At 43.3% G+C, this 15,451-nt stretch overlaps 1 protein-coding gene across 2 annotated transcripts; it reads left to right on the top strand.

Annotated features, from left to right (window-relative positions):
• Positions 1-1,381: 1,381 nt before the first annotated feature.
• Positions 1,382-9,699, top strand: LOC146813602 (uncharacterized). Of its 2 annotated transcripts, XM_085620347.1 has the most exons (3): positions 1,382-8,756; positions 8,860-8,955; positions 9,436-9,699. In XM_085620347.1, exon 1 carries the CDS (start codon positions 3,727-3,729, stop codon positions 4,879-4,881), a length of 1,155 nt encoding a protein of 384 aa, XP_085476473.1. In that variant the 5' UTR covers positions 1,382-3,726; the 3' UTR covers positions 4,882-8,756; positions 8,860-8,955; positions 9,436-9,699. The 2 variants fall into 2 exon arrangements, with proteins under 2 accessions (XP_085476473.1, XP_085476472.1); XM_085620346.1 differs by having other exon boundaries at positions 1,382-8,955.
• The last annotated feature ends 5,752 nt before the right edge of the window (positions 9,700-15,451 follow it).

The raw sequence follows: 15,451 nt of genomic DNA, 5'->3' as shown, positions 1-15,451 counted from the left end.
CAACCGGACAGACGCGGCAAGCAGGAAAATGCTGAAGGGCCCCACGCAGGACTCGTGGAGTGTGGAGGGCTGATCTTCGGTGCAGATGGTGCTTGGGGTTGGGGCTTCTCAATCCCCGGTGCACAACTTCGAGGGTACCTCAGAAGCTGCGCTTAAGTTACTAGCCACTTTTTCCAGGTAGCCGGTCCCACGTCGCTCGTCGCCTCCACGGATCTCAGCTCTGCTGTAGATGTGGATCAGGGTCGGAGAAGTCTGGAAGTCAAGGCTCTGGTCGGGCTCTGCAGTCGGTTCCTCGTAGAACGTGGGCAAAGCAGAGGGTAGTCTCTTGATGGTGCCTGTTTGCACAGGGTAGCCACTCCTTGGCTACAAGGGAGATTCTTCAGTCTTCTTCTTATGTCGAAGGTCCAGAGTTTCTGTTCAGTTTTGCAGGTTCAGGATAATCTAATCTCTTGAGGCCCAACTCCCACTCTTATACTAATCTGGGGGGCTGGGATACCTGCTAGGTCACGCCTTATGGGTGGGACCTGGGAGGGGGTGGTTACACCCACTTCCCTTTGTCCAGTTTCGCGCCAGAGCTGGGGCTGGAGTGCCCCAGCGCCGGTTTGAACTGGACTATGCAAGGAACACCTTGTGTGCCCCAGGCATGTCTCATTCCTTTCAGCCCACCCTGCCCCAATACACTAAAGGCTGTCTGGGGAGGTGCTAGCACCTCCCCAAGCAGGAAACCTATTGTCCAGGCCTCTCTGGCTGGGATCACTCCCAGCAGCAGGAGGTCAGACTTGTGTCTGTGGCAGCAGCATCCATTTTGTGATGCTGAGGCTTTGGTTAGAGGCTAACAGTTGAAGTATGATTTTAACATGTCTTTCCCTCTAGAAGGGGGGAATAATATTCTCATGCCCAGAAATGGCATGGGGGTATTATTCCACAGTGTTAGACACCTTACACAACATGTTTCGATAAAGCCAAACCATAGTTACCATAACCGTCTAAGATTATAAGGCACTTTAAGAGTATATGGTAGGCTATATCATAGAACAGCTATAAGGACAAGGTTCCGAAAGCTGCAGACAGGCTCAGCTCATGCTAGAGCACCATCTCACATGTTACCAAGCACTCTGCCTCCAGGATTGTCAAGGCCTGCCATAGGAGTGACTGATAGGTACACATGTGTCTATATGTAAGTTAGGTATAAGAATACTACACCTAAGCAAGGGGTGATTACACGACCTTGCCCCAGCTGAGTGATCAGCCAGTTGTGTCAAAATGGAAGGCCAGGCCAGGGGTGGCATAATACATGCTGCAGCCCCTGGTAGGCCTAGGGTACACCTATGCCCTGGGTACCTAGGGTACACTGTACAGGGGCCAATAAGGTGATCCTATTCCAATGGGTTATGCACCTAAAGTACATAGTATCAATTTAGAGAGAGAACAGCAGGGCTGTGGGTCTGATTAGCAGGCCCACAGCCACATCTAAGTCGAAAACCAGTAAAGCAAAAGCAAAAAGTGGGGGTGAACATAGAAAGCAGACCCTACTCTCCTACACAGTTCCATGGAGCAGTACTGACACTGCCCTGTCAGAAAGTGGTGCTGTCCTGTTTAGAATAGAAGTGCAGGCGCTATCCCAGTAACTCTCACTTCCCTACAAGTGGTGCTGGTGCCGATAATGTGCCGGTGTGTGTCCCACCTCGAACATTGTTTCAGCCCACTTGTGACTCCCGGCCTAGCTGACCTGAGCTGGCGCCCTGTTTACCTTGGGCAAATGGTGCATGCTGCTCTTCTGATTTGGTAACTCTCACCTTGGTGCGAACAGTGCTCTGGCAGCAGAACTGGGTGACGTGAGTGACGGCAACGGGAGGTCTGGCGCCGGGGTGTATCCTGTAGGAACAGGCAGCAGTGCCACTATCACTGCTGTGTATACCAAGTGTTATGTGTCTGTGCTGCTCTTTTGTGTGCACATAGCGCGGGTTGATGTGTCTGTGCTGGTGCTGTTCTGTGTGCACCAAGTGTGTATGTGTTTGTGCTGCTGTTCTGTGTGCACCTAGTGTGAGTTGGTGTCTGTCCTGCCATTCTGTAACGCCCTGAACGTCTCAGGATCGTTTAACAGACACGACAATGAGGACGCAACCACTTGTGAAGGGTTAGTTCTTTTAATGAAGGCAAATAAAATACAAAGAACAAACAAAAGTTATAGTCACTGGAATCCTCCAGGCTAAGTACGTTACCAGCCCACAGCACGGATGGTCCTAACCGTCCTCTGCATATACGCCGATCCCGGCGTATGCCAACAGAGGGCAGAAATGAAATGGCCGACAATGCCAATCGGTAGGCTGTGAGGGGCACGAAGAGTGTTGGGGAGAATCGAGGAGTCAGGGAAACACCCAGCCGGGGTCTCTACCTGAAGGGAGCAGCCGCTCAACCTCTTCCTCAGACTGCACCGGGACGCGGAGTCACCTCCTGGTGATGCGTCACCGATACCCCAATCACAAGCAAGAAGACTGAACCGAGAGCAGCCGCTCGATCGATCCTGTGGACTTCCGAGTCTGTAACGCGGCAAACACCTCCTGGTGTGCGTTACAGCTGGCAGTCCCTGTGTCTCTGGTCGGGCTGGGAGTTACGACTCCAACCAGCAAAAGCGCCACTGCGCTTGGACTCAGCCGAGTCAAAAAGCGAAGCTCAATGGTTGACCGGTAGAGCTTCCGGGTCCTTCACAGGTGACGATGGGGCAAGACACGGCCCAGGGAGTAACGACTCGACCTACCTCCGTTCTTGCCTTACTGGAGCACCACTCCGGAACACTGCTCTTCACGAAGCAGGTACGTCGGTGTAAACACAATATCCGACAGCCTTGTACCTCCCGGTTCCTCCCTTTATAGGGCGTGTTTTCCTTGAGTTATGTAACAGCTCTCCTGTTTACATAAGGGCGTGTTTCCCTTGAGTTATGTAACAGCTCTCCTGTTTACATAAGGGCGTGTTTCCCTTGTATGACAGGAATTCTTGACACATTCTGGGTGTACCTAGTGCGGGTTTGTGTGTCAGTGATGTTGCTTGTCCTGTGTGTCTCTTAGACATAAGAGAAGACACAACCATTGATAGTGGGTTAAGAAATAAATCTAAGTTCATACCCCCAACAGCTCAAGATACCCATATTCAGGAATTTGTTGAAAGAGTGACACAACAGTTACATAAACTAGAGGATAGACACAGTAAAAACTCCCACTGCACACATCATCATAACCTGTCAAGAATGGAGGAAGCGCTCCTCAAGGATTTACAGGAAGATCCACAACTGGTGATACGTTCAGCAGATAAAGGGGGGAATGTAGTGATTATGGATCTAAATGATTATTTGGGTGAAATAGAGAGACAATTGAATAATGAGTGTTGTTATGAGAGGATAAGGACAAAACCCATTCCTGAAATAGAAAGAACTATCAATGCCAAACTATGGGATTGGCATGAAACAGGTCTATTGTCTGAACATGAATACCGCTATTTACAGACTCATAACTCAAGATATCCATGTATATATGTACTCCCGAAGATACATAAAGGAGGGGCATTCCCACCAGGTAGACCAATCATTTCGGGGAATGGCGGCCCGAACGACTCTCAGAATATGTTGACGGTTTCTTACAACCCTTTGTGAAAAACCTACCTTCCCACCTTAAAGACAGTAGGGATGTGTTGTGCAGGCTCGAAGACTTTGAATGGGACAGCATAAATCTTATGTTTGTCACCATGGATGTTGAAAGCTTGTACACCTGTATCCATATAGAGCGTGGTATGGAAGCTTTACAACACTTCCTATACAAAAGAAATGCCCAACATCTAGAACACTCTACCATGCTTTTGGAGATGTCACGTAGTATCCTGACCATGAATGTATTCCTACATAATGGAATGTGGTTCCTACAGAAGCAGGGTACGGCCATGGGATCCAGGTTTGCTCCGTCTTATGCAAACCTTTTCATGGGTTTGTATGAGGCGGAGCATGCCTGGGGACCAGGTGCTAAGGAATGGACCAACAATGTCATATTCTTTGGTCGATACATTGATGATGTGATTATGATATGGAACGGGTCTGAAATGCAATTACTGGAATACCAGACTTACCTAAATACGAATAGATTCAATGTTAAATTAACTATGAACTATTCACGTAAGGAAATTGAATTTCTTGACTTGAGACTATATATAAAGAATCAAAGAATACAAAGCGAAGTGTATAAAAAACCCACTGCATGTAACAGTGTACTTCATGCTGAAAGTGCCCATCCCAGTGCAACGATTAATGCGATACCATATGGCGAAATGGTCCGCACTCGCAGGAACTGCAGTGAGGAAGATTCCTTTAACACTAACTTAGGGTCCTTAAAAAATAACTTCATGAAGAGAGGATACTCTAAAAAATCTTTGGAGCATGCTGAAATTAAAATCAGGAGATTGGATAGGAAAAGCACCCTTCTACAAAAAAAGAAAAACGAGAATAGAACGAACAAGGAAAATGTAACTTTCATAACTGAATATAATGCCTTTAGTAATCATATATATGGCATACTACGAAAAAACTGGCATTTATTAATGAAAGCACAACTTCCAGAGGGTACTATCTCTCCAAAACCTAAGGTGGTTTACAGGAAAGGCAGAACCATTAAAAACATCTTATGCCCCAGTTATGTGAAAAAACAAAAAGAACAAACAGGTATGTGGCTCCCCCAAAAACCGTCTGGCTTCTTTGTCTGTGGTAATTGTAACATCTGCCAATTTGGAGTACATAAAAAATCCAAGTTTAAATACAATACTGAAACAGGGGTGTGGAATTTAATAACATATCTACTTGTCCATAGGGCAGGTTGCTTCATAAATCTACTTGTCCTGTAACAAAATCCAGCTGTCCCTTTTGTGCAATGTAATGCGGCGACAAATTATGACAGCAATCCCATTATATGAGAGCTCTGAAATAGCCTCTCTGTTTATGCCTGGGCTCCTTCATAGTAGGGTTTGAATACCAGCAATTCCCCTATGTTGCCACGTTTCCGCAGATCTACATACTGGGGCTGAAGGTAAAGGTAAAGGTAAGCAGTAGTTCCAGGGTTGGAAGGCCCTTCTGAGTCTGTGCAAATCTACTAACTTGCATGTTTTAAGAGTTTTCACCAACTCTTCTCTAATCTTTTCCCATACTGAGAAAGAATGGATATTTACTCCTGACAATGGCAGACCTAAAACTTCTTCAAGGGTTGAGAAATAAGTGGTTTAGAGGGAAAGTGAACTTGCGAACACTCAGATTTTTGCATGAGCAAATCTACACCTGCATATTTGATCATGCTAAAATGCAGTTCAAAAATATTTTCTAGGAGTACTATTTCTTGGCCTACTTCTGTAAAGTCTTGTGAATTCACGAGAGTTGTACATCTGCACTTAATCCAAGGACATGGGTGCACTTTATTTTATAATTGGGCCCCTATAGGTCTGGCGTTAATCATGACCTTTGGTATGTATTAAAATGTAGTCTCTCTTTCTGTCTATCGGCTAGCTTCACTGGGAGTGACAGCATTCTGTTCTTTCACAAGGAGCATATCGATACAGTTGTTTTGTTCAGTGCCAGGAACTACTATGCAATGTGTGCTTTTTGAGACCAAAACAATTTTTGCTTTTCCAATGTTTGCTATAATGGCTCAGGGCCCAGCAGCTCCCACACTAATAATGTTTTACAAACACCATGCCAAAACAAATCACGCATTTACAAAACCAAAAGGCTGACCAACAATTTCCGATGTACTGGCATTACCAATGCTTGTTTATTTTTGTTTCCCATAATTTTATTAAAACTAGTTACACTTATTTTCCATTATTAATCTTTTTGGGAAATACTAGCATGCATCAACACATTTTACTAAATGATGCTACAAAGAAATGTTACCTACATTTTTTCAGTAGTTTAGCAAAATGTTTTACATTTTTCATGTGAACATTTTATTTTGAAAACAAAGAATCAAACATGCTTTCAGGCTTCTTCAAATATTTGCATGTAAACAGAGAGCATTCTGGGAGCAGCATACATATCCTCATATTGTTAAACTTTGCTAACGTGTGGCACATTTTTATACTCTAACCACTGTCAGTAGTGCAGTCTGAGCTTACAACATTTACTTAGAGAGCTCACCCTAATAATAAAGGCTTTGCATTAATGAACCATAAATACAGGTTTGGACAGCATTAACACATGGACACATATATTACCTTAACTGCAGGCAATGCCTTTCCCTGATCCATAATGTGGTACTGTAAACTGGCAGCCAAAGGGTTTGTGCTGTAGGGGGTTGGGCCTACTTGTCCCAAGGACAAAATACACATGAAAACTTGTGGCCCTTGACCCCAAACAGTATGTAACGGACGTCGGGCTATAGGAATTCCACATCCCTGCTGAAAGGGAGTTTAAGATTAACGCTTTTATCAATTGTAACACGACATTTACTGTATATGCAATTGGATGTTCCTGTGATAAAGTCTATGTGGGTAGCAGTATTCGCTGCCTCAAAACAAGAATACAGGAACATGTGAGAGCAATAAGGAACAGAGATGATAGATACCCAATTGCCACTCACATTGCTGAACTACACCCGGATAAGACAACAATCTGGATTCATGCAATTGACCATATAAAGGTCCCCGAAAGGGGTGGAGACAGAGAAAGAATGTTTAGACAGGCTGAGGCAAGTTGGATTTGTCGCCTTAGGACTATCAACATGGGTTTGAATATTAACAATGAAATGTATCATTTTCTTTGAATTGTTTAATTGAATAAATTGGCATAATGTATTCCTATTGGAGAAGGAATGGCCATGTTAGAAAACTGAATTACACTCATATGGATCTTATGTCATAACGTTTTGAACTATGGCTTAGTTAGGTAATTATAATCATCTATTACCAATGGACATAGTATTGAGATAAACTGGATCTGTTGTCTGATTTCGGGTTGACATCCTAAATTATTGGGTTTGCACAGCGAATCAATACGCACTATGTGCTACAGTCGAGGATAGCGGCGAAAATTTATTTATTTATTATGACCTTTAACATTTATTAGGTACCATTTGGATCTGTTTAGATAATGCCCATATCAGGGGTGATCTTTACTTCGGTTTTGATATAAGAACCTGGTTGGATATATGTAGCTAATATCGTTTAAAATCTGCTGCCCATTCCAAAATGGCGGCCTGATACTCCTACATTAGAATATGCGCAAGTAACATCAGTGAGCTACAGACATTGTCCTTTAAATAACGGATATACAATAGGACAAAATACTAAAAAGGAACTTGTGATATGTTTTTGATAAATAAAACTTTAGACCGAACAGTGTTTGTTTAAAATAGTTGGTACACGTTACTTAAACACTCCATCTAAAGATGGTGGCTCCGATCTCTATAGTTCAAAATGGAGATAATACTCTCGATTACTAAGAGACTTTATAATTATGTTTCCACATCACAAGCATTGTGATGTATTGAACTTTATCTTTGGAAATTATATGCTTTTAAATAAATGACGCAATACCATATGTAAAATATATAGATATGGTGCTAAAACACTATCTAAAATACACCATTACAAGATGGCAGCCCGGTTTTCCATAATGTTTTTCCATAATTTTCTCTCGTTATAGCCTTAATGCGTCCACATCCCAAACTTTGTGATGTGTTGAACTCTATCTTTGGAAATTATATGCTTTTAAATAAATGACACAATACCATATGTAAAATATAGAGATATGGTGCTAAAACACTATCTAAAATACACCATTACAAGATGGCAGCCCGGTTTTCCATAATGTTTTTCCATAATTTTCTCTCGTTATAGCCTTAATGCGTCCACATCTCAAACATTGTGATGTGTTGAACTCTATCTTTGGAAATTTACATGCTTTTAAATAAATGACGCAATACCATATGTGAAATATATAGATATGGTGCTAAAATACACTATTACAAGATGGCAGCCTGGTTTTCCATAATTTTCCCTCGTTATAGCCTTAACTCTGAACAGGTGAGCCTTTGAGAGTGTATTTAAACCAACTGAAAAACAGAGCTCATTACAGCCGGGACCTCTAGATGGAGGGAATCTGCTCCTACATACGGGTAAGCTTGACTACAATTTAGGACTTTAGTGATCCCAGAATAGATCTTCTTATGTGACTATCTAACAATAGTCATTTAATCAGAACTTTGCATAGTATTAATTTTGACCTAGATGCTTCTGGGTTAAACATTGCTGCTGCTATTATTTAAAAAAATAAAATAAAAAAATAATGGTGTTTGTTCCCCTGTACCCAATACCTGGTTGATCTCTTAAAGGTCCTAGTCATAATTTCCAGTTGGTTGAAACCTTACTTATCATAGGGTTTGACCCCTATGCTTTAAGGATAAACTCCTCTACTCACATGCATAATTAGCATTAGACGCGTTATGCTATTAATAATTTTAATGCTTTACATAATGCTTTACACAATGAGAGGTATAATTGTTGATGAAAACAATTGCTGTCTAATTGATAGGGATCACTTTGATCGCATTGTCTCTTATTCAATCTAATTTATCTTATTGGACCAAAGATCTTAAGAATAATGACATACCTTTTAGCTTCAATCCATTTTCCTTTCTCTTTTTTATAACTTTCAGATATCATTTTAACTGTATACTAATGAAATAAATATATTTGAAGAACTTAACCTGATCAAACAAACGAAGAATAAGGTATGCACTAGGATTTTCTTAAACTTTTGCAACAAAAGTTCAATACATTATAAGAAATAGGAAGGTTATCACTGATATATTCACTCTCTCTTTTGATTATAAGGAAAACGTATTTGACTGGGACTACTAGAGGAAGGTATAGCTATATTTCTTGAAGTTGGAGGGAAACAAGTTGAAACCTTCTTTACACAAGTGATTGGTAAGAGCATATGATATACTTATGACTAATCTAGGATTGGAATAAGATGCTAGATAATGAGACGTTTTCAACTATGTACATCGACAATATTTGTGTGAAATGTGTAATAACAAGTGGTTCTATGAATACTTAGAAACTACCTGACATATGAAGAGGAGAATAGATTTATCTGAATGCCTTCACTTGACTAAATATAAAGACTGTTCGTGTAATAATGAATCAATATATTTCCAGAACATGAACATAAGGAAGAAATGCAAAATTGAAAATTGAAGTGGCAGGTGTAGCAAGGTTTATAATGGATTACTGTAGCAACCTGTAAGATATGTGTATAAGGAACTATAGAAAAATTATTGGTGTTTTTAGCTTTTCTCTGTATAAAAGAGTGGTTTATACAGAATTTTAATATTATAAATGTTTTAAATTGTATATAATCTGATAGACATGTTTGTAAGATATTTTGTATCTGTTTGTTTGTAGCCCTGAAGAAGTCCGCTTGGACGAAACGCGTCGGCTACGCTGTTTATGTCTTTTACATTTGTAAAGAAAAGAAGAATATAATAAAGAAACAATTGTGAAATCACACCTGCTGAATGGACTGATATATTACATGATTGCAAAATAACGTTGTGGAGTGCTGGATCTCAGTGTTTTGTTGACATATTGCTGGATCTTTTGATCCTAAGGAGGTTTAGGGGTATCTAACCTCATGATCCGTGGCACCTGAAAAATATTGATAATTTTTGACCTAACTAGATGAATTGGTGCATTGAGATACCTACCCCGTTTCGTTTGTGTATTGTCCTGTGTGTAACCAGTATTTATGTGTGCTGCTTGTTCTGTGTGTAACCAGTATGTGTGTTTGTGCTGCTTCTTGTTCTGTGTGTGTATCTCTAGGGCGTGATTAACCTGCTGAATGTTATGCGCGTAGGTATGTTTGCCTGTAAAGCGTGCACTCTGTGACCGCATTATTTCTAGGTGCTTTTTATAGCTTGAGAGATCTGCAGTGAAAGGGTTATGAGGTGTTCATAATCTACAATATAAATCCCCAGTGAGGGTAACAAGGAGACTGGAGACATAGGTCCAGACGACCTTATCAAGGTAGAAGTGACATCATGTCCTCTGACAGGGCTCAAGATATGCCCTGGGGTCAACGCAATGGAGATCCAGAATTAGGTTTGGAAGTGACGTCCGTAACACGCTGGACTTTCGAAAATTAGAGGAAGCCCCAAAGCAAGGGTTACAATCCATAAAACTGGAGGATGCAAAAGGAGAATAATCGCATGCTTAAATATGGGGTTTAAGGAGAGTAATAAGTAGGAAAATGGAATAATGCAACCGGTTCAAAAGGGTAGGACCAATTTATGTGGCAGGGTTGACTTAATTATGTGGTAAGAAAAAGCACATTGGGTGTGAAATGAGGCATATTTTGTAACATTAATATTTTACTATTTTGTCGTTTTCACACGTGGTCAGAAGCTATCATTTTTTGCCATCGGTTAGAAAGACATTATCATCCTTGTGCAGGCTGGCCAAGCACCTATAATCTCTCTGGTAGCAGCTTAGAAACCTATAATCTTTCTCAAAGTTGGCTAATATCACATAACCTGTTTTAGGAGCTGTACCCGGTCCAGTACTATATTGGACGTGTGTATGAGACTAGAAAGCCTGGGTAGAACAATCATTTGCTATGCAATAGGTCTCGCATTTACACAAGTTTAAGTTATTGGCATTGTAAATGACAGTGCATTTTATTTATGTTTCAAAAACTAAAACATAAAAGTCATCGTCATTTACAATGCGAATAGCTCAAACTCGAGTAAACGCGAGTCCTGTTGCATTGCAAATGCTTGTTCTTTTTGGCGCTACTTTTTTGTTTAAGCACTGTACTAGAGGAGAACTTCTACCCACTTAGTGTTGCTCTCGTACGCCGAGCCTTGGCTGTCTGTTTACCTTCCAGCCACCTGCCCTTCCTCCGTTGTCCTTCCTACCTGGGCCTCTGTCAGTATTGCCCTTGCCACCCTCCCTCTGTTGTCTGTGTTGTCCTTCGCACCTGCTCTCTCTCTGTTTTCCATGTCGTCCCTCCCAAGCGTCTTTCTTCCATGGTCCGTGTACCCCCCTGCCTTAACAAAAAAAAAAAGCCCTGACCTGGCCAGCGCTGGCTAGTTCATAGCATTTTTTTCCATACGCACTTCTTTGCCTATGTTGCTCCCTACATGCCTTTCATCCTGTCGTCTTGACTCCCGCCCTCCCTTCCGCCAGCAATTAAAAATGAAAATGCCATGTCACTTCATTGTTTTTTTTAAATTTTCAGCAGTGCTGCAAGGCAGCCACGCTGCTGTACATCGTGGCGGAATCTAGTACTTCTGCTGGAACCAATCTTCGTAGATGTCAGCTGAAGTTTAGTGCACATGTCGGTTGAACAGTTCTGACTGTGGCCAGCCCTACTTGGCGCACTTCGCGCTTTGCCCCAGCTCTCTGCTATGATGGCAGGGGGAACACAATCCTAAGATTGGAGGGGACATTACCATTATTTTTAAAAGGGATTACCAATGCAAATTTGAACATCTATTACTTCCTAACTGCGAAGCAGCCGTATTTAAGTTGGCCCTAACGCCAAATTTTACCTTTTTCGGCGTTCTTCTATATCGCCCTCCCGGTCCCTCTGGACCTCTGCCCTCCCTGAACTAATCGCCCCTCTAAATATGAAAGCAGCCAATTTTTCAATTCTTGGTGACTTTAACCTTCATTTAGAGGACCCCACATGCACAAATAGCACTAATCTCTGATCTGTCAGCCTTAAATGTTGAACTAATTAATTCAGGCCCCACGCATGAAGCAGGTCATTTGCTGGACTCCATCTTTTCTAATCTCACTGGGATTAAATGATCTCTGGCACTGCCGATATGCTGGTCGGATCAATTTCTTACCAAATTCAATCTGACACTTCCTGGGCACTCTGCGTCTGCCTCCCCTATCCCAGGCATTTCAACTAGGGATTGGAAAAAATTAGACATTACTGCCTTAAACAAGTTTTTATTTTCGCACCTGCCCATCTCCAAGCAGACGGTAAACCTGCTCTCCACCTCTGTGCGACACTTGTCTTCCTCTCTCCAAAAAAAGGACTAACAATCACCGGCCCCCAGCACCCTGGTTCATCGAAACTCTGAAGGCAGAGAAGGCCAAATGCAAAGCTATGGAGCGCAGGTGGAGAAGGAACTATTCTCCCAAAACTAAGATCAGTTACAAAACCACCCTAAAAGTTTATCATAACCTTCGCAAAACTGCTAGGGCGGACTATGTCTCATCCACCATTTCTGATGCCCTAAACTGCTCCAAAACCCTCTTTAACACGGTCAAGGAGCTCGCTGGCTCCAAAACCCAAACCAGGCCCCCTGCAATCAATAAACATCAATGTGAGGCGCTAGCTTCCTTCTTTGTCCATAAGGTTGAGAAAATGTACCTGGACATAGTCCATGCATAACTTGATGACAACCCTCTCTCCCCTCTAGTAACACTTGCTCCCTTTTTAACGTATAGCATGACTGCTGATCAGGTTGTGACATCTAATTTATCTGCAAACTATATTGATACATGGCCACTGCTTAGACGTTCCTACCTTGAAAAAACTCTTAGACAGTATAAAATCGGGATCACCTATGGACCCTTTACCCATCTCTGTACTGCAGCAGCTGGACCCGGCTCCTTTGCTCGTGATCAAGGATCTTCTAAATGCTTCTTTACAGGAAGCCACCGTCCCGCCTGACTGGAAACATGCCATGATTCTACCTCTCCTCAAAAAGGCCACTGCTGACCCCGATCTACCTTCCAACTATCGACCCATTATGCTACTTCCCGCCTTCTCTAAAATTTTGGAGAAGCATGTCCACACACAGCTGTCTCTATTCGTCGAAACTCAAGGGCTTCTTCATCCCGCCCAGTCTGGTTTTAGAGCGGGCTTCTCCACAGAGACTACCCTACTGGGGGTAACTGAAAGACTGCGTCGTCTTTTGGATGCCGGTGACACAGTGGCCCTCATTTTATTGGATCTGAGCGCAGCTTTCGACACGGTGTCTCACACCGTGCTAATTAATACCTTAAGTGTGCTAGGCATCTGCGGCTCCGCTCTGAGCTGGCTCTCTTCTTTTCTCTCAAATCGAACACTTCAGGTTTTTCCCCCTATAGCCAGATCCGACTCCCTTTCAATCACCCATGGGGTCCCTCAAGGCTCTATCCTTAGTCCGCTACTTTTTAATTTATATGTGCGACCCTTAGCCAAGGTGGCGGAAGAATCCGGGCTGTCCCTGTTTCCTTATGCGGATGATTCCCAAATAATTTTTTCACTCTCTATGAAGAACGCAGCTGGACCCTCTCCCCTTCAATTGGATTTGAGCAGAATAGCATCAGGGATGCGATCAAACTCCCTAAAACTTAATGGGGAAAACTGAGGTCCTTATATTTGGGAAAAATAAGGATCTCTGGGGCCCGCAACATTGGCCGTATGAGCTAGGTCCCTTTCCCTCCCCCACCCGCCAAGTCCTCAACCTGGGCGTAACCATTGATGACTCGCTCAGCATGCATGCCCAAGCGGTCAAAGTAGCAGCTACTTGTTTCACCATTCTTAAATGGCTGTAGAATGTCATCTGGATGCTACCAAAACCCACTCGGAACACGGTGCTCCATGCCTTGATCACATCAAGGCTGGACTACGGAAATGTTCTTTACTTGGGCTCAAACAAGGCCACTCACAGGCTCCAGATGGTCCAGAACTCCACTGTTAGGCTTTTATGCCGAGTACCGCCTCCATCTCTGGACACTTACATAATCTACACTGGCTCAGGGTGGAGAACAGCATCCAGTTCAAAGCTCTGAGCTATATGGATAAAATAAAAGCTGGAGCTGCCCCCCAATACCTTCAATCTCTGGTTAGTCCTTATGTTCCTACTCGGAACCTCCGCTCATCCACTCAGGGGAAATTCATTGTTCCCAAAATTAAACTATTCAGGATGCAGGATGGGTGGAAGATCTTTCACTTATCTGGGCCCCGCCCTCTGGAATGCCCTGCCTACAGCTCTTCAAAATGAAACAGAATACGTCAAATTCCGCAAGTCATTGAAGACGTGACTTTTAACAAGTAACCTACTAGCCTCTCCATCTCAGTCTGATCTGCCCCTGCGCGGGGAAACCCTTTTTGGGTAGCTGCTGCGCATTATAAGCTTAATAAATAAATAAACAAGCTCAGCACAGCCCCCTGGTCTCCTTTGGAAGACTGGCTTCACCTGTCCACACCAATCATTGCTTTGCTGTCTTGCGCTTGAATTATAAAAAGCATGAGAGCAAAGCTTGCATTGGTTATGGGCCGGGTAGTCTGTTTTTGCGCCAGCATGTGCATTCAAGGCAGTGTGGGGCAGCAAGAAGGAAATCCAGACTGAGCCAGTGAAGTTGAACATCAACCCACAGAATCAGCCAAGCCATGGGCATTAATTTTGTTTCGAATCTGATCCTAAAAGAGAAAAATAACTTTAATCCAATCTTAATTTGAGTGTAAGAAGAAGAGAGGGAAAAAAAGAACATCTGCGGACCCCTGCCCGCCGAGGGTTTTCAAGATGTCCCTACCTGGGATCGAAAATGAGGTGCGGTCGCTCCTCAATCGATCACTGGCACTTGGCCACGTCCCTGCCAACTTCAAGGAAGCCCGGGTCATCCCACTTCTAAAGAAACCAGGGGCGGATGTGAAGAACCATAAAAACTACAGGCCTATCTCCCAACTTCCTTCCTGGCGAAAGTGCTGGAACAGCATGTGCTAAAAACCCTCTCCCATCATCTAGAAGCAAACAATCTACAACTCAACCAGGCCGGATTCAGGGCCCATCACAGCACGGAAACTGTCATGCTAGCAGTGTTAGATGATCTCAGGCTTCGGGCCGACAAAAAGAAGCCGTGTGCCCTGGTCCTGCTGGACTTGTCCACAGCGTTCGACACTGTCAACCACTGCATACTCCTGTCACGAATCTCCAAACTAGGTATCCAGGGCACAACCCTGAGGTGGCTCACATCCTTCCTCAGTGGCCGTTCGCAGAAAGTCCAACTGTCAAAGCACGCATCCGACACAGATCTATTCTCCTGTGGGGTTCCACAGGGCTCGGCGCTGTCTCCCCTTCTTTTCAACGCCTATTTACAACCCCTGAGAGCCGCACTGAACTTCATGGATTGCCAGATCTACAACTATGCAGACGACACCCAAATCATCATCCAAATTGATAGCTCCTCTATCTCCCACGCCAGAATTCAAAACCTCTTTAAATTCACTGGCAATTGGATGACTGCTAACTCCCTCAAAATCAACCCTGATAAAACCGAGATTTTGGCCGTCACCACCGACTCCAATCCTTGGAGCGACCTCTTCTGGCCCCAGGACTTGGGCACGAACCCAGAACCAGCAGTGGTTGTAAAGAGCTTAGGGATAAAGGTCGATGCCAAACTCACGATGACCCAG

This window comes from Triturus cristatus, chromosome 7 (assembly GCF_964204655.1).
Source record: "Triturus cristatus chromosome 7, aTriCri1.1, whole genome shotgun sequence".
Lineage (NCBI taxonomy): Eukaryota > Metazoa > Chordata > Amphibia > Caudata > Salamandridae > Triturus > Triturus cristatus.
The sequence above is the reverse complement of the archived record's forward strand: the minus strand, read 5'-3'. Positions and strand labels throughout refer to the sequence as shown.

What these genes read in the sequence shown, in the direction of transcription:
- LOC146813602 (XM_085620347.1), top strand. Translation starts at nt 3,727, where the DNA reads ATGTTTGTCACCATGGATGTTGAAAGCTTGTACACCTGTATCCATATA.